This window comes from Gasterosteus aculeatus, chromosome 4 (genome assembly GCF_964276395.1).
Source record: "Gasterosteus aculeatus chromosome 4, fGasAcu3.hap1.1, whole genome shotgun sequence".
NCBI classification, from domain to species: Eukaryota; Metazoa; Chordata; class Actinopteri; order Perciformes; family Gasterosteidae; genus Gasterosteus; species Gasterosteus aculeatus.
The window spans coordinates 16407227-16430557 of record NC_135691.1 but is presented as its reverse complement, the minus strand read 5'-3'; the positions used below and the strand labels follow the sequence as shown (position 1 = coordinate 16430557).

Here is a 23331-nt window from a genome sequence, read left to right as displayed (position 1 = left end):
TGAAGTTGTTCGCCAAAGTGCGTTTGATCCTGTGGCTGGAAAACAAACAAATGCTAGAGTCTGTGACCCCCCCCCCCCCCCCAAGGAAGCCGCCCCGAAAAGTAACACACGAGAAAGCCTCCGAATCAGATCACTCCAGTTTTATTCAGAAGAAATCAGAACTGAACAACACATCGTAACAGACACTGCAGCCAGTACAAAAGGAGACTAACCAAAAAGCAACACACGTCATCCACAGAGAGAGTTTCTGAACACTTGACAGATTAAATACGGGCTCCCTCAGGTAGCAGACACTAACTGGGAACAGGGATAGTGTTTCAACGCGCGTCATGGTCGCAGACTATCATGTCCTAATCTGACCAAGCGGCTCCTAACGCGGCTCCATGTGTGCGTCCGGACTCCGGGGGCTGCAGATTTTAATACCAGGCCTCTGCTGAATTCAAATTGAAAGTATTGACCGGGCGAGGAGACGAGCTGCCGGCAATCGCGGTTCAACAACCTGGCCGAACACCCGTGGGAGTCAAGATGGAGGGTGCAGATCGGTTAGGTGACACCAGACTGGAGGGTACAGTGCCTGCGTGGTGACGATTTTCAGTTCTTTTGGGTCCGGTGACAATTTGAGTCTTGGCACAGAGTTGGTTGGAAAAGCTAACAGCCCCCCCCCCCCCCCCCCCTCTGAGTCACGCTGTGCCGACGGTCAAAGTCCCTCCCTTATCTCGCCTCAAATGACCTTTGGTTTTAAATAGCCACGGCGGCTGATGACCGCCGCCTTGAAATCAAAACGCACGACATTTGCAGCTCTCTCCGGGTGCCAGTGACCAACTATACAGCTAAACCCGATCCGTCTTTGTTGACACTGTGGTGGTGGGGAGGAGGGGCTGGATGATTGTAAATAAATTGGACAAATGGAGGCCGGGCGCATGAGCGACGTTAAGAGGTGGGTGGAGGTTCCTCCACCCGGCGGCTTAGGCGTCCTTCTTCTTGATGATGAGCGGCCCGACGTTGTCCCCGGTTTCATCGTTGTGTTTGGCGTGGGCCCCGTCGCAGAAAGGGAACTGAAAGCAGAACGGAGCACGTTAAAGGAAGGGGAGGGGGGGGGGCAAAGATGCTGTCGTCAACTTTGGTACTTTGTGTTTTATGATAAGCGTGAGCGCTGTATGCAAATATGGACCTCCACCCGAGAACTGTGACGGAGCAGCGGCGCATTGTTCTGATGGGTTTCTGAGCTGCACCGTTTCCTGGTTCTTTTTCTCTGTCAATTCTAGCTGTCGTTCAGACCCCCGGGGGTTCATTTCAGTCGGTCTCAGGCTAGCGGTGTTGAAATCGTAGCTTACCACACAGTCAAATTCAGATTCCTACTGACGTGAAATCAAATGTTTGTCTGAGGTGGATTTGCTTGCGTCGAATGTCAGAGAAAAGGGGCCTGACCTTCTTTGACTTCCAGCAGCGGCAGTACACCGCCTTGGTGCCGATGTCCTCCATGTCGAAGCTGTGCACTACTTTGGGGCTGTCTTTACTGATGGAGGTGTTCACCAGGCCCTTTTTACAGCTCCGCCCGCTCAGGTAGTGGCTGACGAGGAAACCGCCGACGGCTGCAACCACTGCGACCGGCACGGCGACCACAAAGTGCTCTGGAGGGAGACACAGAGATACAGTGTGCATTCACAATATATATTTATATTTTTATAGAACAAACAAATCGGACACATCTCCATTATGACCAACGATGACTGAACATCTCCCTCGGGGGGCCTTGCATGGGTTCCTGGTCCCATTTAAGCGCCATCGGAATGTTAAGTTTGTATCACTAAGTCTGTGACACACTGGTTTTCTGTATGTTTATGTGGGTCACCGCCATTTAAAGCTCGTAATCAACAATAACTGTTTTTCTCATTAAAAAAAAAAAATCAGTTTGTTGACTTATAGATTTACAGCTTGAATCCCATTTGCACCTTTCACCTGTGGAGAGGCAACAAAAACAACTACTGTTCTGTGTGGCTCGCGGTTTTCTTCATAGGATTCCTGCGTCTAAAAAGAAGTGGTCTTTAGGAGGTTTGGTGATCCAGGCTTTGTTCTCGGGAAGCATCGCATGAGGTGGAGTCGTAGGACCAGAGGAACAGGGCCATGCTGTCAATGCGGATCAGCCAGTTCACTGATTAGCTGCTTTGCCGGGGGCCACGAAACGTGCGGGCATTCCTGGAAGTAGGTGCAGGGATCCCCCCTCCAAGAAAGGCCTTCGCAGACGTGCCAGAACCATCCGAAGAACCGCCCCAAGCGGGAAACACGACAGGCGTCTGCGTCCAACGCAACCCGGCGGGCCGGTTCACTTAACGAACAGCTAACGTAAGCTAAAGTGAAGGTAGTCAACTAACGCAAGCGGCGATTCTTTTGATGACTCGTTTAAGGATTTGAACACTTTATTGATTTGTCTCGGAACAGCCGCGTTAGACCTGCGTGTCCGAGGAGTTCGCTGTCAGCGTTCCTTTGCTCCGGTAACGTGAGGTCAAAGGCGTTACGTTTACGTTGAGCTTGCAACAAACAACAACACATGCAGTCAAGGCTAGCTTGTCGTTAGCTAGCTCTGATACTTTACCTTTCGAAAAGGAGAAGCCCGATCTGGGCAATGCGGGCATCGCTGCTAAACTTGGGGATGCCATATTTGCCCTGGAGGTTGTTTTGTGTGTAGTCGGTGCTCCGCAGCAAGGTCACCCGGCGAGTCTTTCTGAACTCAGTCAGCTCTACGGGCACGGCGCCTGCCCTCCTACGTCACTGCCCAGCGACCAATCAGGTCAGCGCAGCAGTGGGTATCAAGGCTGCTGAACCGTCTTGTGCGCACTTCCGGCTTCACTTTGGTGCCGTTTGAATACTGAAACGCAACGTCATTGTTACATTTTCTACATACAACGTATAGTTTAAAAAGTATTGGTCGCTGCCATGTTTTTCCAGTATGACGCTGTTATTTTCATGGGGGACAATTATCATTGAAGAGTGACGGTCTTTCACTGGAGTATTTACTCTCCAGCCATGCAAATACGAAGATGCGCCATATTCCTGCGTTTATTTGATGACCTTGTTCAACAGAAAAACTCAAGTGTCCAGCTTGGGCAACTATTTGTTGATTTGAAATGAAATGTAATGCGCTTACATACAACCACCACCAGAGGGAGACAAAACAACCAGTTTGAAAACTATTTTGTAACATTTGAAAGATGAAGATTGAAGATTAACATGAATTAAAATGTCCATATGCGAGAGTTATCACCCATGTATGCTATAATATCAGTTATTGTGTACATGCATTTTAATATATTGCATTTCATTTAACTTAAATTGGGGCAAAATCATCATACATGCATCACAAATTAGTTTGAATGATTTCAAAACCCTTGGTTTCAGTTAAGTTGTTTATTTTACCAGACACTCCTCAATACCCACAATGAATGTTTCTAACAGTAACACAGTGTGTTAAAGTCATTTATCCTGTCATCCACGGATGTGACCTGTGCGACATTTCCCTTTCCTACCTCTGCGTGTCCTCAAAGGGCCCGAGAATGAGTCAACTCAGGAATAATGGGTTTTTATTACACAGTTTAATCAACACACAAAGCTCAACGAGCCTCTCAGGTAATTCAATATACAGAGGTTTTGTGCAAGAAGAGTGGGTTCTCCTCGCACCCAGAGCCCAAGCCAGTCCCATAGCCTTTTAAAATGTTAGCCTCTAATTTAACAATAGCAAAAACAAAAAGAGAAACCAAATAAGAAAAAAAAGCAACCTAAAGAGTTATGGGGGGAGAGGGGGGTATAAAAAAAACACAGGTTAAACTAAGAAAAATAAATTGCTTAAATACCTGGTTGAGAACCTCCACTTTGTGAGTAAAGAAAAGTTGGTGGGTAGTGGCCGGGGTGACATGGGGGTTACAATTGTGCGTGCATGTGTGTCTGTGTGTGTACGGGGGTCGACCTAGGTGGGGTTGGAAAGATCAAAGTGGGGTGGGGGGGTGTGAATCAAAGTCCTTTCATAGAATCCAACAGAACACCAATAGGCCATGTGCACTTTTCCACCCCATTTCCCACAGCCTGCAATGGTTTCTTTTAAGTATTTCATCATAAAAAATACAGAGTGCCCTTCGACAACAAAGCGCTTTCTTGAATTGTCCCCTCTACAGATGGAGATTATCGGACAAAACAAGAAAAGGATGCAGTGTAAAAACCCTACTGTCCCCCTCTTCCCTAAATAATTAGGGGGGAAAAGGGTCCCCTCCAAGTTTTACCAATGCAGGGAATGCTTTTAAGGATTTACGTCTGGGAAGGGGTGAGTGAAAAACAGAAGGGAGGGTAGGAGGGAGGGAGGAGGGGGGGGCTGTCCAACGTGTGTAACAGAATACCGAAGTCAGTAGATGTGACACAAGGGGGGGAGGAGGGGAGAAAGGAGCAGGGAGAGATGGTGTTACCATTGCAAGCAGGCTGACAATATGTACACTGGAGCTAAGAGGCGGGAGGAAAGGGGGAGGGGGGGGGAGGGGGCAGAGTAAAACAGAGGGGGGGGGGGAAAGGAGGAGGAGGGGAGTTTTACAGGTACTCTGGTGAAGGGGAGGCATGGCTCAAAGAAAGCACTCCAACGGAAACCAACAAGATCTTGTTTTACACTTCTCATTTGTTTGAATGGTTTTTGTTTGTTTTCTCTTTACGTCTTAAGCTCCCCTAATCTTATGTCGTAGAGGTGGTTGGCGATGATTCTAACCCAACACTACATTGCATACTTTTGTGTCCATTCCCGAGCTATTCTGTTGTACCTGTGAAAAAACACAAGGAGAAAGAGAGCAGAGGTGTTAGTTGAGCAACGTCAGGATTTTGTTACTTCTTTTACAACCAAACAGAAACTGCTGGGAAACCAGCAACATTTTCAGCTCCATTCATTTCCCTGCGCACATCGCTGCTGTGCGATACCTGCAGCGGCAACGATGCCAGTTGGCTGCTCTCTACAAGCGCACATACAGGCCTGAAATGATGAAACTAAAATGTGTTCACGACATCAGGTTTGTTTTTATTTCCTCTTGCCGCTCAGTAACGGAGTTTAAGCACAGATAAACGTTTTTTTTTTAACTGCCTGGAAAAGTGATGTTTCCATATTAGGGTGTAACGATTCATTCACTGAATCGAATAATCGATTTATATTCGACGATCCAACTGAATCAATCGGTGCTCCGCAAATCGGCATTCCGGACGACGTATATCGATTACAAATCGATTGAAATGGTACATAATCGATTGTATCGATACTTGGAAACTGCACATTGGATTTAAGCACAAAAACTGTATGGATGTGTGTTTGTTTGTATGTTTTTTAGCACTTTAGACACGTTAAACGTTACTCGATTCAGTCTGCCCGTCATCAGTACGCAGCGGCAGCCGCGCGAAACTCGGAACAACAACAAAACACAGCGTGGAGGAGACGACTGCGACCGCTGCAGCAGGTAACTCCAGACTTGATTTCAAGTCACTGAATCGAATCGTTCTAAATTAACCCAGATCGTCCATGAACCGAATCGGCAACCATGAATCGCGATTCGAATCGTTGTTAAAATGAATCATTACACCCCTATTCCATATTAGTCAACTAGGGAATTACACCGCGAGTCCTGCAGCGACTGGAGCGTGGTCGTGCTGCAGAGTGTACGAGCTGCCAGAAACACGCCCCGTCACTGTCGGCCATCTCAAGAGACTTACTACTTTGACTCGGCTGTATGGCCAAAAATCTCTACCATGGTATCTACTAAGATTCTGCTACTAAGATTCTCACGGTATATCACAGTATCTGTTTTTCGAGTAGAGACATTCACTCATTGACCCCGCAAAGGACAGCTGTTTACCACTGAACAGCTGTTTGTGTGTGGTGTCTTCCGGTGTGTCTTCCTGTTTTTTTCCACCTGCGTTCCCCTGGGTCCTAAGTCGCTAAATGTTAGACAAGTAGCTCCGATTGCTGCATGCAAACAATATATTTTGCTGCCAAAGAGCGACAATAGTTGTTGCTCGGCTATAACTGTATGTGAAGAATTCACACCGTATGGACATTTGAAACCGGAATACCTGCGAAGACACACGCTTCACACCATATCCTTGTGTCCTCGGTTGGCTTCCCAACAGGAAGACAACACAGATATTTTACACTTTCAAAATCTTGGGGCCAAATGTTTGATGAGTCCCTTGTGATTGTCTCACACTCTATACTACTAACGGTTGTTGAAAAAGGGGCAATGTAGAGCTACAGCCAGATTGCAACACTGACCGGCATCAGAACCGGCCTGGGCACAACTGACGTAGTGCACAAGTCCAAATCCATTCAAACAACGCTCAAAACCAAACTTACTTTTCCCTGTCCGTCTTGTAGATGCGGGCGATCTCAGGTACTAAGGGGTCGTCCGGGTTTGGGTCACACAGCAGAGAGCAGATGGACAGGAGGACTAGAATGGACCAGTTAACCAATCAGTACTCAAATAAAAACAGGAATTCTAAGAATTGATGTCAATTTCCTGCAGATGACCCCAGGAGGGGTGAGTGCGTTTGTCTCAGCTATACAACTGTTCATCGTAGATATAATATATTTCAAATGAAAAGTCCAGTAGTGAGCACTGCATGGGCAGTAAAAAAAAAAGAATGAAACCAAATTGTACCTTTGGAGATGGTGAGAGCCGGAGACCACTGTGATCGCAGAATATCAAGACAAATGCTGCCGTTGCTGTTGATATTTGGGTGGTAGATTCTTGTGGTAAAAGCAACCTGAAAACAGACAAAGGAGGAAGAAATGTAGGGGGTACAAAGGGGGGGGATGGGGGCCGCCGCCGCAGGTGAGAGCGACAACAGGAAATTGAATGATGTGAAGCTGAGGCATGTTTTAGCAGGCAAGAGGCACTCGACGTGCATCGCTGTTATGCATGCCGCCTCTTTGTGTGGAGGTCTTGCTTACCTTTGGCGGTTTGAAGGGGTAGTCTGTGGGGAAGTGTATGGTCAAGAAGAAAACCCCGCTCTGGTAAGGACTGTCATTCTAATGCAGGGAGAGAGAAGCTCGATCATCTCATTGCCACACAAGTGCAGCGAGGACACATAAGTTATCTTAAACATCATGAAGTTCATGAGAGGGAACAAATAATAAGTAAATACATTCTTTCACAGTCAGTGTAAATGTTAGTTCCCAGCAAAAAGCAAGAAGTGGATACTTACGGGTCCCATTATTGTGGCTTGCCAGTGAAACACTGAAACAAAAAACAGAGACTGTTTAGGAAACACCCGACGCATGGCTGAGACGTGTTTGCATAAATAATGAAGCATTAAGTCTAAACTCTAAGTTTATTATCCTACAGTTGAGGAACTGGCTCTTACAAAGTGCAATTCAGGACAGATATTCTTGAAAAATGTATTTTTAAACTGTAAAAGCCTCATATAATGACAATAGACTCAAATGCCTCATTATGTTTTACACCCAAACGGCTCCTTAAAAAGGAAATCTCTTGACATTAAGTATACTTTGAAAAAAGGCATGTATATCATAAACTGCATCAACAAATGTAAACCATCAGAATGGGGTTTGGAGGCTTTCAAACCGGACCAACTCAACCCTTCGGTTGAGGTCTGAGGGCCAATGTCACGCTGGAAGTAAACCACAGTAACCGTGTTACAAGAAGCTCTTTCTTGTAGTTTGTAGCGGAGAAGTTTACAGGGAGTGACATGCGAAGAGTGAAGCTGCTGGTGTCACAAGCTAATGCCAACTCCCCAGGTGACACGTTAGATGTTATGAACACCTCTCACTGTGATGCAGCATTACATGTTAAGTGTGCTCTCTTCAGTTAGTTCAACCAATCGATTCCACACAAGCAGAGAGATTCTTTTTATATTAAATCTATTAATGTGTGTAAATTGTTGAATGTTAAAAGCACAATCATCAAGGTCCCTAAGGCTTTCTTTTTATGAGAGGGGAAACTTTAGCCCCTGTGTCGAACTAGGGTTCTAAGACGAACCCTTAGATGGAGTTTAACAGGACAAAAATATGGCCACGCTGTGTGAGTCACATGACAATTTATATCTATCAATTCCAGCAATGTCAACAGATCCAGACCAGCTATCCAACCATGTCTAACACAATACCTTGATGTCATCAATTACAAAATATCTAAAGTGATTAGCATATTAACAACGGACTCAATGTTGATCAGAACTAGACCGGATGTCATGTTGAAACGGCATGTTTTGATTCTGACCTCATCATTGTGCCGACATTCCGCCCGTGGTCATCTGTTTTGCCTTCATGGCTTCTACGTTAATAGGGTATTTATTTATTCCGACAGGAGAGATGTGGACAAAGTACCTACAAAAGGGTTCATCCTTGAATTAGCTACAGTCAAATGGAAAACTAAGTGTGTGCATGTTCACTAGGCTCCACTAATGCCTGTGCGCGTCAGCCCCGTCTAGAATGCCGTGTATGAGTGCGCGTGCTCAGCGGAGTTCTGTCCCGCTGCACAGGACCGTTCACAGTGACAGAACACATAACAAACTGCATTGTATGCACGGGGCACTTGCTCATTAGAGGCAAGCAGCAAAAATGTAGACGGAAACCTGATTGAACAGTCAGGTTATTTGGCCTAATGAAAGACAAACCTCAAAATAACACTTTGTCTAAGCTCAGACTCACACAGTTAATGTTTTGGATATTATTTGTCTTTAATTTCATACATCCTAAATTATATTTTGTTCCTTCATTGAACCTCCAGGATAATGCCGTCCAAGATTAAGAATCTCTATTACGAGGATATTCTGGTTAAAACGGTTTGCAAAAACAAAATATGGTGTTGTGGAACTAGCTGTAGAAATAGATTTTGGCATTGCTTTATTTGATAAATTATACAGTTAAAACAAATACCTGGCCTAGGTAAGACATGGAATTAGACATTAGAAATGGCTTTGCTTATTTTCATTGAATAAGAGATGGTTTCTTGGAAACAATATAGTAACCAGTGTGGTCTTGAAAAACTTCACAGTGTCAATGAAAAAAAGGCCTAATGATTGTATGGAATGCAAGAATTGCAGGAATGTATGTGGTTTCAAAAATATATGTCTATTTATTGACTAAAACACTTAATTTTACTTTACAATATTCCAAAACATGTCGACAGTAAAGTCATCAAAAATATTAAATCAATGTTAAGATCAATGTATACAGTGGAATAGTGGCATTACAATTAATTTACTGAAAAGGTTTCCAAAAAGAAAATATCTGCTGTGTGTAAGAAATGTCTATAATCCTACAAGTTTAACAGAAAAACCTATGAACCTATTGTTGACAGTTGTTACAGGATATATAGAACATATTGTGCAATAATGAAGGAAAATTACAGTCTGCATTTACTCCTACTCTAAAAAAATACTTAAAATGATTGCTAGAGAAGAATCCCTTTTGTATTTGTCCTGAATGGAAAGGTGAAACAGCCATGCAAAACAGCCAGCAATATAGTTGGGAATATTGTGCTCTCATAGCAGGTATGTCCTGGTTACATTTAATTAAAGAAGAATCTCTGTTCTTCAAATCTTGTGGTCTCATACATAAAAAGCCGGCACATTCACTGATGTTTATGCTTTAAATCATTTGTATTAAACAAGTATTCTAGTGGCAGTCAGCTCCAAACGTAACGCATTAATCATAATAAACCTGGACACAATTCATAGTTACCTAACAGGCAAATTACATAATCCACAAAGTCTGCAATAAATTAAATAATGATAGACTGCATGCCATTTGTAAGTGGTCTGACCATAATATGTATATATTTCTATGGTTTGAAGAGGATACACCAGGAAAACACACAGCAATCAGGTACATATTGGTTTAGATGATGAACTTACTGTCATCTCCTACCGGTCCTGCAGAACACTGGGCTGGTGGGTCCCGTGCCAAGTCATTTAACTCCTGAGACAAAACAGGACAAGTCAGTCAATCGGTTCCTGCACAGCAATTCCACAAACATTAACCTATAATAATCACTGGGAATGACAAGACAAAATAACTCCCAGAAAAAAAAGGATCACCAATAATCTGATTTAGTAATCTAGTTGGCTAAATCCCTGTTTGTAAACCGACCAGAAGGCCAGTGCCGCCGCTACAAGGGCTCATTGCGCTTATGACAAGTCAATAGAAACATTTCCTACTGACACAACAACACTACGGTATTTTATTATGGAGTGACCGCGATTACATAATGGCATTTCTGCAGGTACACCGAGTAGAACATGTGACAGCCAGATCACGACGGTACGTCCACAGACACACTCGGTTAAACAAGCGTTTAAGATCGTTGTGTGTCGTTCAGTGAAACGTCACCGACGCTTGCTAGCTGGGCGACCGGGTTCGACAACAGAACAGGATGTAATACGATAGAAACGTTGTGCTAGCTGGCTAGCCACGTTATGACAGGGCCTAATGTTACCGCGGTGCGAGAGGGGGGGGGGCAAATTACCAACAACCACAACAACAAAAAAACACGCAGAGAATTCGGATAACGTTAGTTTAATCCAACAAACGGCGTAAGCACGATGTGCTGTCAGCAACATGGCATCAAAGGCGAGCAACGCGTGGGGCCTGTTTTCACCACAACGACACTCCGCTAACATCACTGGCGTTCTCCTGTGTGTTGCTCTTTGTCAAATACAATTACAACATCAAATAGCATCACAAACACGCCTATTTCGCATGACTACTCGAACTGTCCGATTAAATGATGTGTGTTACGAACACAATTTAGCGTTAAAGCGAAAAACTGGGGTATACGGAAGGGTAAGGTTAGCTTACATCCATCCGTATATAACGTTATATAACAATGCTGGCTGGCACAATGCTACTTACATCCGAACATTAAAGCATAATATGCAAGTTATTATAATAAAAGACAAATAAATGGCAAATCGGAGAACAATATAAGCGCGAGAGTCGTGTCGTTAGCGTCACGCTAGCTGTTAGCTGCGTAACTTATCTGTCAAATCAAGGAGCGGGTACAGCGAGCGAAGATAACTGTAATAATTCACATTAGCTAGCGTGACTACTCTGCGGGGAAACAAATGACATACATGAGAACTTACAATATACAGTGTAAACTCTCCCCCATGAACCGTGCAGATGCAGCGTTTAACAGCTAGCGTTAATGTAACGTTATTGAGCTAGCTTGATGAGAAGCTTATCCGAGGCGACGGGAGATAACGCTAGCCAGCGTTAACTAGCATCCTGTTAACAGGAGCCGGCGCCGCTGAACAGACAGCACGTCGACGGCGAACGTGTGTAATGTAACAAAGTACAGCGACCTTGAGGGCTACTTGTAGCCTATAGACTGAGGGCCTAAACCCTGACGAAACTGCGAAATCCCGGGCCTCGTCGTTCACTTACTTACCTTGTGAATTCTTTTCAGAGCCATTGTTGTGCTAGCGCTTCTGTCAGGAAAAACGTGCGATTAAAATGGCGATTGATATCACTCTCCGTTGGTATCACTACAACTTATTGATCACTGAGCTCCGTCACTTTACACGCAATGTACCAATCGTTACCAGAAGCGACCACCGATAAAATTTCGAGAAGAAACTGAAAGATAGAAGGGGGTAGAACCGCGGTCCTTCCTCCTACTGCAGCGGCTACCAAATCACTGCGGCCTGTGATCTGCCAGCAGCAACCACGACGACGTTTCCGGAATCAACCCTTCTCAATAAAAGCGCCAACGTTGTGCGCCCGAGCTGCTTAACATCGCGTTGACATAAAATATGTGTCATTATACACACTAACATTAACGTTTCCTTTTTTAACTGCATCGTTTTAAACTAACAAAATACCAGGCCCAGTCGCCACTATTTGAATTATTGATAGTTTTTACTTGCGTAGTTTAAATTGCTAATATATTAAATGGTGAAAAGGGTCCATCACTTTTGCAATGTTTTGTGAACCTAAAGCAATGTCTATTTGCTGACATACTCAATTTGCAAATATATAAAACAGACAGCAGAAGCAAACCCTCACATCCGAGTAGTTGGACCAGATAATATTTGATCAAGTGTTTGACCGCCATATATTATAATAATTGTCTTCTTTTTTTGGAGCTCAATAGATTATTTTTCTTACTTTCGTGTGTATGACGAAAATTAAAAAATATTATACTGCATGAAAATAAAACACAACATATAATACCACTCTTTTATGCTGTAAACCAACCGGCCAATCCGGAAGTTGTTGTTGGATCGCACCTCTTTCTGCGCTACTACTCAGAAAGCCTTCCGCCGATGTAAAGGCACTGAAAACTACGGACTTAATGCTACAACAAGTATCCTTGTTGCTTTGTGCAGGCCAGCATGAGTCCACGTTGTCCAGACGCAGCCAACATGTCTACCCAGTAAGCGTTTTGAATACGGTCTATGCTGAGACAGTTTCCCACCATAATAACATACTTGACATATCACACATACAGAGACATCTACAGTGTTAGTCAGTATCTAATTTGCTGACCGTATTCATGTATACACTTTGCTACTTTGCTGACATGTATACACTTGTAGGTGTTCCATTTGGATGGGTTACACCCGGGGTTCGCTCAGCGCGGAGTGATACGGTCGTCAAGACGTGTCATCGCGAGATCTTAGGCTCATGTTAGGCTTTTTCCAGGTTTCGAGCTGAAGTTATTGTGATCTATAGGTCATTATCTGAGCACATCTCCCTGAGGGTGATGCTTTTCCCTGTCTAATAACCACTGGCCGTACAGCTCACCTGCAGCTCTCTCTAACACCGGTGCTGCCAGCATGGTGTGCAGAGAAAACACATACACATAAAGGTGTTTTCTCCCCGATGTCAGACATTAATACATATGTTCCAAATATGGAGGATTTAGAAATACAGATTACACCAATTTTCATTCAAATTGAATGAATAAATAATCGTTAATTCATGAATTGAGAAAACTCTCGACAAAGGCATTCACTTGCTGATTTCACAACATGTTCTGCAGTCTTTTAAGGCTTGCAGCGAGGAATTTGTCACTGGCTCTGCATGTGTATAGACATACTGTACACTGTATATATGATTGTTGTCTTCCTATTCCTATTTGTTCTCCTGTTCTCATCTGTAGACAAACGTCAGATGAAGCAAAACAAGCTGAAGTTGTGTGAAAAGGCAGACGGTCGTGGCACTGTTCTTGCATATTACATTTTAGAATATGGGAAATCTTCCGTATTAGCTTCCATCAACTATTTTTTGGAATACATTATTAGTAGCATTGCCACACTATTTTAATAGGAAAGCAGTAGACCATTATCAATGTTAGACATCCAAGATATATATATATATATATATATATATATATATATATATATATATATATATATATATATATATATATATATATATATATATATATATATATTAGCTATATATGTGTATATATATGGCCTCATGTAAGATGGCTGTGAGGATTTAATCCCATACACCCACAGCAGTCAGGGCACCGTTGGCCACCACCTCACGGTTAGTGTTTACCTCCTAGGATATTAGGATATGCCTCCCCTGGCCATCACTGACCCACCACCTAACCTGTCATCTTCAATGGTGATGCAGAACGTTTGCCAATGACGTCAGTCACATGTGGTGATTGTGAAACCTTTTCTCGCCTATGAAGGGAACTGGGCGACAATGGCGAACGTGCCAATTCCGATGTTCTCTGGCAGATGGCGATGGAGATTCACGTTTTTTTCATTTAAGATCCAAGTCAAATTAAAACACCGGAGGTTGATGTTCAGAATTATGTGATAAACCAAAGACAGGCATTTTTAAGGATGGGAAATCATAGTTATAGTTTGCATTGAGAAATTGCTCATTCTTCTGTTTTTGCCCTAATGTTGACCTAAATTGTCAAAAACTCAGATAGGGAAAAACCTAATTTCATTGTTATTGATAAATGTTATTCATTTAGAGTTCCTAAATGTTTGCAAAAGTGTAACTGGCATAGTAGGAAATACACAGGCGTAACTAATCTCAAAAACCTTGTCTCTATTCCATTTACAGGTGGACATTTATGTCACACCAGTGACAGGCACATCAACACACAATGGGGCCTTCATGTTACTTATCACACCTGTACTTTTCCTGCTCAGGCAGAACAACTCTGTGCTGTAAAAACAGGCCAGCAATGGTATTGTTGGATTTTGACGCGAATGAAGTAAGACGGAATTTAATTAAACATGCTTAAAGCCTATTTCTTGTTCTTTTGAGTTTGTATCCTAATGGTTGAAATGCACTTATTGTAAGTTGCTTTGGATAAAAGCGTCAGCTAAATGACATGTAATGTAATGTAAAGCCGTTCATGTGGACCAAACTCTAGTTTGTTTTTCATTGCTTGAACACAGTTTTCAAAACTCTACACACTTATCCCATGACGTATCCACAACCTGCACAACACTGTGGATTTACAACACTTTGTTCAAATGCTAAAACACTGCTGTCAAAACTGTGAACCACACATTCAAAACGGAATGTGCCTTTCAAACACTGCTGATTTCAGCTGAAAGGCTGAGCAGAGACTTTAGACCTGTTAGTGAATACACACACACACACACACACACACACACACACACACACACACACATATACTGTAATATATATATATATTACAGTATATATAGGTAGAGCTCAGAAAGACTTATTTTGGAAATGGAACAAGGAAGACGGGTTGGTGGAGGGAGACAAAGAAGACAAAGAGCTGTTATTTCAGATGAAATAAGGGCTTCACTTATAAACCATGTGGTGACCCACGGTCTCTCACTGAGAGAGTTGAGGGTGCAACCCAATCTGCAAACATCCACAGTGGCATCTGTGATGCACGTTTTCCATCATACAAACAGGTGAGAGGAGTTTTTCTCTGCCTGGAGGGGGAAAGTGTTTGTTCACCACCCACGTGACCAAATGTCTCTTTTGGAAGCCGGATGTGAGGACACGAGTCCAGAGGACTACCAGGGATGGATGAGGTTGCCAGAAGGTTCTTCCCCAGGTTCATGGCAAGAGAGAACATTAGATGTGATGGTGATGAAAACATGTGGCCTGATGCTAGAGAGGCAGGATCAGCCCCTCAATTATTTGTTCCCATTACAGTGTGTAGTTTCTACCTTTTTTTTTTGTCATTACTGTAATTCCGTAAATTACTACAGACTATTGAAGCAAACTGCTAATTTTCATTTACCTTAAAGAAATGTTATGTTCTAAAAGTTTTTAATAAATCATGTGAAAGAATGTCACTCTTTTCTTTGAAGAAAATCTTACTTTGTATGAAGTCACTGAAATGGTTCAAAGTGTAAAGATGTTAGTATTTTCTGTATTGGTGTTTGATGCTGGTGTTTTTACTCTCAGCATGTTCTGAGTGACAGTGTGTGTTCTCTCAGTGAGGCTTGTGCACACTGTTTAGCTCCGGTGACTGTTGGTGGTGCAGACTGTAGTTAGAGTTTTGCACATGTGACCCCAGTTGTGCCCACTGACGTTTAGCAATCGGAAAAAACTGTAAATCCTCATGTGTAGATTTGGTTGAATCTATCTAAATCTTTGCTTTAGCAGTAGAAAGAAATTTAATATTTCCATTTATTTACTTCATTTCATCCCATTTGTGTCCTTCAGTCAGATCTGTGTTAAGTGTCTTTTTAGAGAATGGGGCATTTTCAGTATTAATTACAAAATGGAGAGATAACGCAGGCCAGACGCACAATGGGGACCATTTGTTCACGGGTGGCCTCCACATTTTTCTTTTTGATACTCGTAACATGTAAAAATGATCAAATCCTATAGGGCTCTATAGGCAGCTGAGTCCGAGGTTCTGTTGATGCTCACAAAAGGAAACCCCGGCTGGATGCTGGACAACTGCAGAGAGGATCATACAGCTGTCCTAATGTGGTACAGCTATAATTAGCTCCCCCAAAACAATGGCAGTACATCCAATCTGACTCAGAATCCTGACCGTTGTACGTCCTCAGATGCAAACATGAGCGGTTGTTTGTGGCCACCCTCTGGCCAGGCTTCACATTTTTTTTGTCTGCAACAAATGGTTGTTCACTTGCTTACTGAAAATAACAGCCTCACAACAAGCTTAAGTAAACACTGTTAACAATGTGTGTGTCTATTTAGAAGCCCAATCCATTTGCATTATTATTCAAATATATGTTTTCCACATATGTTTTGTATTGATCTGTATCTATCCCTCAGATGACTGCATTATTGAGAATAATGATACATAAGAATACATTATTGGTTCCTACATAAGCTTCATTTCTTTCTATTTGGCTCTTGTACAAATAAAACGCTATACGTGATCTAGCTGTTTGACACGCACAAGCACGCTCCAAGTGTTTGTAATACCTCCACCGGATGGCACTACACGTCTGAGTGTGTCTTTAAACGGGCGTGCGCCCCCGCGGCGTGTGCATCATCCTGCGCGGGAGTTCCTTTTTTCGGGGTGTTGCCAGCCGCACGGCGTCCTGGAGGGGTAGAGCCGGCATGCTCTTTGACCTCTGACCTCCAGAGTACACCCCCCCCCCCCCCTCAGCACACAAACACACACCTAAACCCCAACTCAAGTAACAACAAAATGTGGTGAGAGAATGCCAAGAGAGGTAGAGAGGTGTGTGCTTGTCCCCGCGGCAGCAGGCTTCCCCCCCGCCGAGAGATGCCACGGTGAGAGAACGAGCAAGGTGATGTTCTCGGCCCTTGTCAGAAAAGCAAGACATTAGGAATAGAGAACCCCACGCCCCCTTTATCTTCTCAGTAATCGTTTTTCCCGGTCCCGGTAATCCAGGATGTCCGACGGCAAGTCCTTTCGACAGGGTGATCCAATGTATGCATGGAAGACCCTGCACGGCCAGGGAGAGCTCCATCTAGACTATTTGTTTCATTTGGTTAGGTTTGCATCTTTGCGTTACGTTGCACTGGTGTCTCTTATTTTGGTCGGTTTTGTATTGAGTTCATCCCTTTTGTAGTATTTGTGTAGCGTCATACTAAAATGGGCCAATTTTGGCTCTCAGGTCGGAATGCATATGGAGCTTTTGGGGGATTGGAGGCGGTGATGAATAGGAATGGGGGGTGGGTGGGGGGGATTGGCAATGCCTCATGCCACGACAAGGGTCTTCCCTAATTATTAATATGGGGAGCTACCTCATTATACTTCCTCTATGTATAACCAAAGCCATTATGTGCGACACCCTCTGTATTACCGCATGAGCGTCGTTTACGTTGCACCCCTAGCGGTGGTTTCGTGTTACTGAATAATACCCGACAGAGACACACAGCCGACAGAGCAATAGAGGGAGGAAAGAGCTGGGAGGGAGAGAGGGAGACGAGCATCTTGTTCCAATGAAACACCAAGCAGTGTGACGATGACAGCGAAAGGCAGACATAAAGGTAAATGAACGTTACGCATAACCTGCGCTCTTCGGTGTTGTGGTGCCGCTGTGGACGGGGACGGTGACACGGGACCGCGCTGCATGTAAGCGTCGATGTAAGGAGGGAGAGAAGGGGGAGAAATAGAGAGGGAGATGCTACAGGGACTTGTCACTCGCGGACTCGTTGCTTTTTGCATGTGTGTGTGTGTGTGTGTGTGTGTGTGTGTGTGTGTGTGTGTGTGTGTGTGTGTGTGTGTAGGTATCTGTCTTTGTCTTCATTTACAGTATCTGCAGCTGTACGTCGTAGTAGCGCGTAGTGTTGGATGCAAGGACCACCTCTTAGTAGAGGCGGGTTCCGGGGGATCGGGGGGGACGAGGGGGGGCGGGGGGGTCCGGGCTTAATTTTGTAACCCAATTTGAGTCAGATAATCGAATTATTTCAAGGGCGGGTGGCCTGAGAACTTTGCAAAGCTGAGCGCGCACTTGGGACCCAATGACTTTGCCTCTGACTGCTTATTAGATGGAATCAGCCAGATGTTCGCTGATGTAGCGTTTTAAAAAAAGGAAAGGGAAATAAAACCCCAGTGCACAGAACGGATTTACCAGTGGTTTTGAGTCGACGTGTTCTCACTACGGCCTAAATATCAGCGGCCAATTGCGCTTTAACCCCGCGCCTCGCTGCTGCACGTCTGTCCCCGAGGTCTCCCTGGCTTCCCCCCTTTCGTGACAAAATTGAGTTTTTGGAGATGATGGGCAGCGCATCCAAGCCCTTTTACCAGACGATTATTATGCATACCGCCTCGATGGTGTCATGGCATCAGTGAATTATGGAATATTTAATGTGTTTATGAAAGCGTCTGTTTACGCGTGGGCGTCCATTTATAAATAAATAAATATATATATATATAGGGGAGGCTCGAGTTATTGTCCCCGCAGCTTGCACGGATTGTCGTGCTTATCGGGTCACAACGACGAGGCCGCTGGCTGGCTCCCCTTAACAAACTCGCACGGTCTCTCCACCGGAAGAAGCGGAGCTGACACTTTGATGCGTCGCTCGGGCATGCCCCGGTATTCCGTGCTTGCGTCGGGGGGGGCTCTTGCAGTTTCTGCACGTAGGACTTCAGGTCTGCATGCAGTTGCATAGGGGGGGTAGGCCATTGCATAGGGGGGGTAGGCCAAGTCATGATTCACAAAAAAATGAACACAATAAACAAAGTGCAACCAAATTATCACCGACCCCCAATCCGTTGATCAGTTATCTGTCTTTACCCCCAAATCCCCCTTGCGTGTGTATTTTCACATCTTGTAATATCTTTGGGCTACTGGGGTTCAGCTGCCTCAACATTGGAACAAACTAAACGGTCAACACTCATGCATCATCCATCACCCCCCCACACACACATTCTATACACCCTTCTTCACACCCTTCTATAGCAAATGCGCAGCTAAACAGCCATTCATCAGTCAGGTGAGAATGATTTAGTGAGCTGGCTGGGGACGGGACGGCATCGGTCAACGAGACATCACTCGGGGCGGATGGACTGTGGCCGGGTAGTTCCCCATGTTATGGATTTTATTGGTATTCCGTAGAGGAGTGCACAGCAACGGTGCCAACAGGACAAGGCAATGAGAGGAGTGGACAGAGAGGCAGATAGTGTGGGGGCGAGGTGAGGGAGAGAGGGAAGGAGAGCATGTGACAAGGCCTTGGAGGAGGTGAAGATCAGCGAGAAAAAGAGGAGCGGAAGGAATGGAGGATAGAGAGAGAGAGAATGACAAGGGTAGCATGTTACAGTGTTTCACAGCGCTGGTGGCAGGACAGCATCCTCTGACTTAACCAATGGACCTCTCATGCAAACCCCCCTGTGTGTGTGTGTGTGTGTGTGCCAATAAGTGACGGAGGCAAACTGTGAGAATGACACTCTTTCGGAAAAGTTGAGTTCCTTAACTTTAAAATAGTCTCCGCCATACACTGCCTTTACTGTTCATAATACATGATATTTAGTGGAATACAATACATTTTAAAAGAGACATGAGGACGACCTTGTACCCTTGAGTCAACCACAAGAAAACTTGTGTGTGTAAAATATGGACTTGATGTTATCTGCTAGTAGGGTCGGGCTGCCATCGGTGATGCAGTGAATACAAACTCATACATACAATACAAGTCCTTACTTCTGACAGTGTCTAACCGGGAAATGCTAATGGCGGATTCTGAAACATGTCGCATGAAGCACAGGCGTCAGTGATGACTATATTACAAATATCTGCCAGTTTCATGTTTGCATTGTAGCGGACTGTCATGGCCTGAAATGGCAGAGCTCAGCGCAGACTCACTGTGGAAAAGCTGGATTGGAATCTTAGTCTATAGGAATTGTGCGATCATTCGAGCCATGAAAAGCTCTATCAGATAAAAACACCAAGCATTTCGTTGTCACAGCCTCGTCTTTGTAAATGTAATACCCAACAAGAAGCAATTTGGAGATATCGCTTTTGGGTTTGGGTAACTAATGATGGACGTCTGTGGTCATCTTTTTTTAGGCGTTTTCCACCAAGACACACATGCGTCAGAAGATGCAACTAGTTGACACAGAAATACAATTGTACTGCATGAGAATAAATATACTTGAACAGATTGCAGTCCTACTCGTGGTGAATAATGTGCTGTGTCAAGCACAGGTGTGAGGGATAACATTCATCATGGCTGTGCGCAATTCTGCCACTGCACTGTGGGCCCCTGTAACGTGCAGGCTGGCTCTCTGACATGTAGCCTACTTCTTCACCTAAATGGAATAGGCCATTAATGACGAGTGTAAGCTGTCCTTAGCCTGTTCTGAGAAGTGGAACGGTACAATGAGAATTACCTACACAATGCAAAATGTTATGTCTGAAGATAGAGATGAATCAACACATTTCTGAATTAACATTATGAGCAAAATGAAAATGTATGCAATATATGCAATTTAAAGCATTAAGATAATATAAACAAACAACTGTCTCTTGTGAAAAGCTTTAGTTGAGCAGAGAATGAAGTTGCGGCTGTGGCTCAGAGGTGGAGAGCCACCCGTCAATCAGAAGGTTGAACGTTGGATCCCTGGCGCCTCCAGCTCACGCTGGAAGACGTCGCACAAGTGTAATTCCATTTACCATTCAGCTTCCCTCCCTATGTGATCTAAGAGCACGTAACCATGGTTAGCCAAAGGCTGCCACTCAGCTTTACCCTCATGAAGCAGTTACAGCTGATGAAAGCGCCCTGACAGACGGCGTCGTCGTAGAAGCAACGTATCAACCATCACGTCCCCCTGAGGGACAGACTTTGAGCTCTGTCAGTACTTTCCCTTCTGTTTGCCTTGTTAGCACTGTTAGCCCTGTTAGCACCGCAAGCTGCAAGCCGCCAGCTCAGTCGTTCCCCTGTTGAGGACTATTAGGGTCCGGCAATTGAAAAGGAGAACACTGTTGTCTAAGATTGGAAATTCGATCCCCGGCTCCGCTAATCCATCTGTCGGCTGTCCTTGGGCAAGACACTTAACCCCAACAGTGCTCCCGGTGCTGCAACTACGGTGTGTTAATGGTGTAAATATTAGTTAGTGATGGACAGGTGGCCCCGTCAGTGGTAGCTCCTGTCATCATTGTATAATGGATGTGAAAGGGTGAATGGTAACATGATGTGTAAAAACCCATTGAGTGGTTGGAAGACTAGAAAAGGGTTTTCCAAGTTCAGTCCATTTAGCATTTGCCTTCAGACCTTCAGGAGAGTTTAAATCTTACAAACCCTGCAGCCAAAGACTTGTTACTTTGAGATTATTACCTGTCAGGGGAAAATGCTGTACTGTGTGCTAGCTTAGTGAAGAACAGAGCTAAAACATCCTGTCATAAATTGGGTAGCATGTCAAATAGGCTAAACTGCCTGATACCACAGTTCAAAAAATGTACACATACTTGCAATCAAATGCGAAAGTATCAAGTTAGTTTTATTCAAATGGCTTGTGGGGCTCCTTGCCTCACATTGAGGCCCTATTAAGTGCACATTTGGGATATTTATTGTTTTCAAATTGTGACTTCTTAAACATATCGATGAATGTCTGGAGCGCGTTCACCAAAGCTGAGTGCAGCCACGTCCAATATGCACGCATGCACTCATGCATTCTCAAACACTCACACACTCATTACCTCTGGCAAGGCTTGGGGCACACTGGGCATGTTTCCTTTTAGTGTAACATGCTGTCCCTTTCTCTCATAGTTTGCTCAGAGTTGTGTGTGCGTGTGTGTTGGATTTTTGTGTTATTCTTATGAGCCAAGGGTCCCACCTTGACAGGTCTCTGTGTGTCCTTTGGGGAGGGTGGCAAGGCAAGAGCTATTTATAGATTAGGTACTCCAGAGAGAGAAAGGGATTGTCTAATGAGGACAGGCTGTTAGGGGTGGGCCGTTGTTTCTGTGTGTGTGTGCGTGCGTGCGTGTTCTGGTTCTGTGTACACAGATGGTCCTTCATGTGTGTAGTGTGCATTAATTGAACAACTTCAAACACATTTCTAGTTCTGCCCCCCCGCACCACCACCTTCAAAGACAAGGATCTAAATTAGCTGATCTGGGTCAAAGATGGTGGATCAACACACACTACATGCATGCCAATGGTCTCATGTCTTTGCAATCTCAAACAGCCTGATTGTTGCTCCAGACAGAGCACCAGACAGTCTGCTCAGACGCAGCATCGCACTGTAATCAACAGATTCATAGCGCACGTAGGCTGTTTATACTGTACATGCTTCTGTCATTCTTGGCATGTACAATTTAAGTTCAACCTTTCGCACATTAGTTGCTCAGCACCGTGGATGTTGTATTGTCTAGATATCTGACAACCAGTTGATTGAGGAATACACTTTTCTTTATATTTCTATATCTATTTGGTCCTATTTGGCAACGTTAGGACAGACACAAATGAGGACAGATGGATCATGGGTGACTCCTACAGTCATTTCTGCAATCTGTCTGCTCTCGCTCACTGTCACTTACTCCGTGTTGCACCAGCACCACGTCCCTCTGCGAATGGTGTTGCTGTGTTATGAAAACGAATGGAATATTCCCATTATTAACGTTAGCCATTAGAGAGGCTGCACACAATACCGGAATGATGCTGATCATATTCTGCTCCAGTTAGGCTATTTGGTCAGCCCAAACTAATTAAGCAGATTTGGTTGAAAGCCGTGTCATAGTTTCTTTTCGCTCAGGCTCCCCCTCACTGCGCTGTAGTGTGGAGATTTTTGGCTGAGCTGGCACCTTTGGCGCGTAATAAATTCCACACAGGGGAGTTCGGCTTTGTAGAGTGGGCCAGAAGACAAAAAACAGTACATTAGGAAGAGGCTGAAAATGCTTTCACCTCTTTGCTCGCCGTGCACCCCGTGGTCCAGCTCACCGCACACGCCATGCAGCGTGCGAGCAACTGCTTGTTGTGCAAAGGGTATTCTGCTTTCCCTTCACTTGTCTGCACTTCAGAGAGGGGAATTTAGCATCCGAACTGAGACAAGGCACAGCTTGCACTGTACTGTCAGGGTGTAAAGTTCCCTCACAAGGTTGGATCAAGTAAAAAAGTGTGATAGCAGAATTTAAGAGAAGTACTACCCACCATTACTTTACCCACAATTATGTGAGTGTGGTCGCTAAGGTCTGAGCTCACCGTAATTCAAGCTGAAATGATGTCTACACATCTGGTCTCTTTTTGGGAATCCCTTTTTATCCAGAATTAATTTTATTTCATGCATTTTTTAAATAGAACAACAAACAAACAACATCCCTGTATACAACACGTGTCAGTAAAAAAACAGCTGGCAAATTTCCAACTGTCTGTCTGCAGAATGAAGGGTACAGATGACCCCTCCTCAGGCCTCTGGTGGGGGGCTAGGCAAACGGTTA

The 23331-nt window shown here is 44.3% G+C and overlaps 3 protein-coding genes and 1 long non-coding RNA gene across 5 annotated transcripts in view; 2 read left to right on the top strand and 2 right to left on the bottom strand.

Moving 5' to 3' along the window:
* Positions 1 to 125: 125 nt before the first annotated feature.
* LOC144406235 (CDGSH iron-sulfur domain-containing protein 1) lies at positions 126 to 2832 on the bottom strand. The gene is made up of 3 exons (XM_078101531.1): positions 2594 to 2832; positions 1429 to 1631; positions 126 to 1055 (listed from the first exon to the last, which is right to left on the bottom strand). Exons 1-3 carry the CDS (start codon positions 2655 to 2657, stop codon positions 966 to 968), a joined length of 357 nt encoding a protein of 118 aa, XP_077957657.1. The 5' UTR covers positions 2658 to 2832; the 3' UTR covers positions 126 to 965.
* A 729-nt stretch (positions 2833 to 3561) lies between these two features.
* ube2d2 (ubiquitin-conjugating enzyme E2D 2 (UBC4/5 homolog, yeast)) lies at positions 3562 to 11782 on the bottom strand. The gene is made up of 7 exons (XM_040174829.2): positions 11427 to 11782; positions 9892 to 9955; positions 7219 to 7250; positions 6965 to 7042; positions 6672 to 6777; positions 6368 to 6461; positions 3562 to 4793 (listed from the first exon to the last, which is right to left on the bottom strand). Exons 1-7 carry the CDS (start codon positions 11448 to 11450, stop codon positions 4748 to 4750), a joined length of 444 nt encoding a protein of 147 aa, XP_040030763.1. The 5' UTR covers positions 11451 to 11782; the 3' UTR covers positions 3562 to 4747.
* A 492-nt stretch (positions 11783 to 12274) lies between these two features.
* LOC120818072 (uncharacterized) lies at positions 12275 to 14264 on the top strand. Its single transcript, XR_005712082.2, has 2 exons — positions 12275 to 12413; positions 14075 to 14264. It is a non-coding gene; the product is annotated as an uncharacterized LOC120818072 (long non-coding RNA).
* Positions 14265 to 17231: 2967 nt separating this feature from the next.
* Positions 17232 to 23331, top strand: part of ppp3cb (protein phosphatase 3, catalytic subunit, beta isozyme) — a 30815-nt gene continuing 24715 nt past the window's right edge. Inside the window, exon 1 of one of the 2 annotated variants that reach the window (XM_040174050.2) lies at positions 17232 to 17446. In XM_040174050.2, the coding sequence (XP_040029984.1) occupies positions 17422 to 17446 (25 nt within the window). In that variant the 5' untranslated portion in view covers positions 17232 to 17421. The remainder of the gene's footprint in view (positions 17447 to 23331) is intronic. The other variant, XM_040174051.2, reaches the window with a different exon arrangement.

Excerpts from the sequence above, each read along its gene's own strand:
- LOC144406235 (XM_078101531.1), bottom strand. The coding sequence starts at position 2,657 with ATGGCATCCCCAAGTTTAGCAGCGATGCCCGCATTGCCCAGATCGGGC. Across the intron at positions 1,632-2,593 it reads GGGCTTCTCCTTTTCGAAAG|AGCACTTTGTGGTCGCCGTG; the intron begins GTAAAGTATCAG and ends GTCTCCCTCCAG. Across the intron at positions 1,056-1,428 it reads GCTGCTGGAAGTCAAAGAAG|TTCCCTTTCTGCGACGGGGC; the intron begins GTCAGGCCCCTT and ends TTCTGCTTTCAG.
- ube2d2 (XM_040174829.2), bottom strand. The coding sequence starts at position 11,450 with ATGGCTCTGAAAAGAATTCACAAG. Across the intron at positions 6,778-6,964 it reads ACCCCTTCAAACCGCCAAAG|GTTGCTTTTACCACAAGAAT; the intron begins GTAAGCAAGACC and ends GTCTGTTTTCAG. Across the intron at positions 4,794-6,367 it reads TACAAGACGGACAGGGAAAA|GTACAACAGAATAGCTCGGG; the intron begins GTAAGTTTGGTT and ends GTTTTTTCACAG.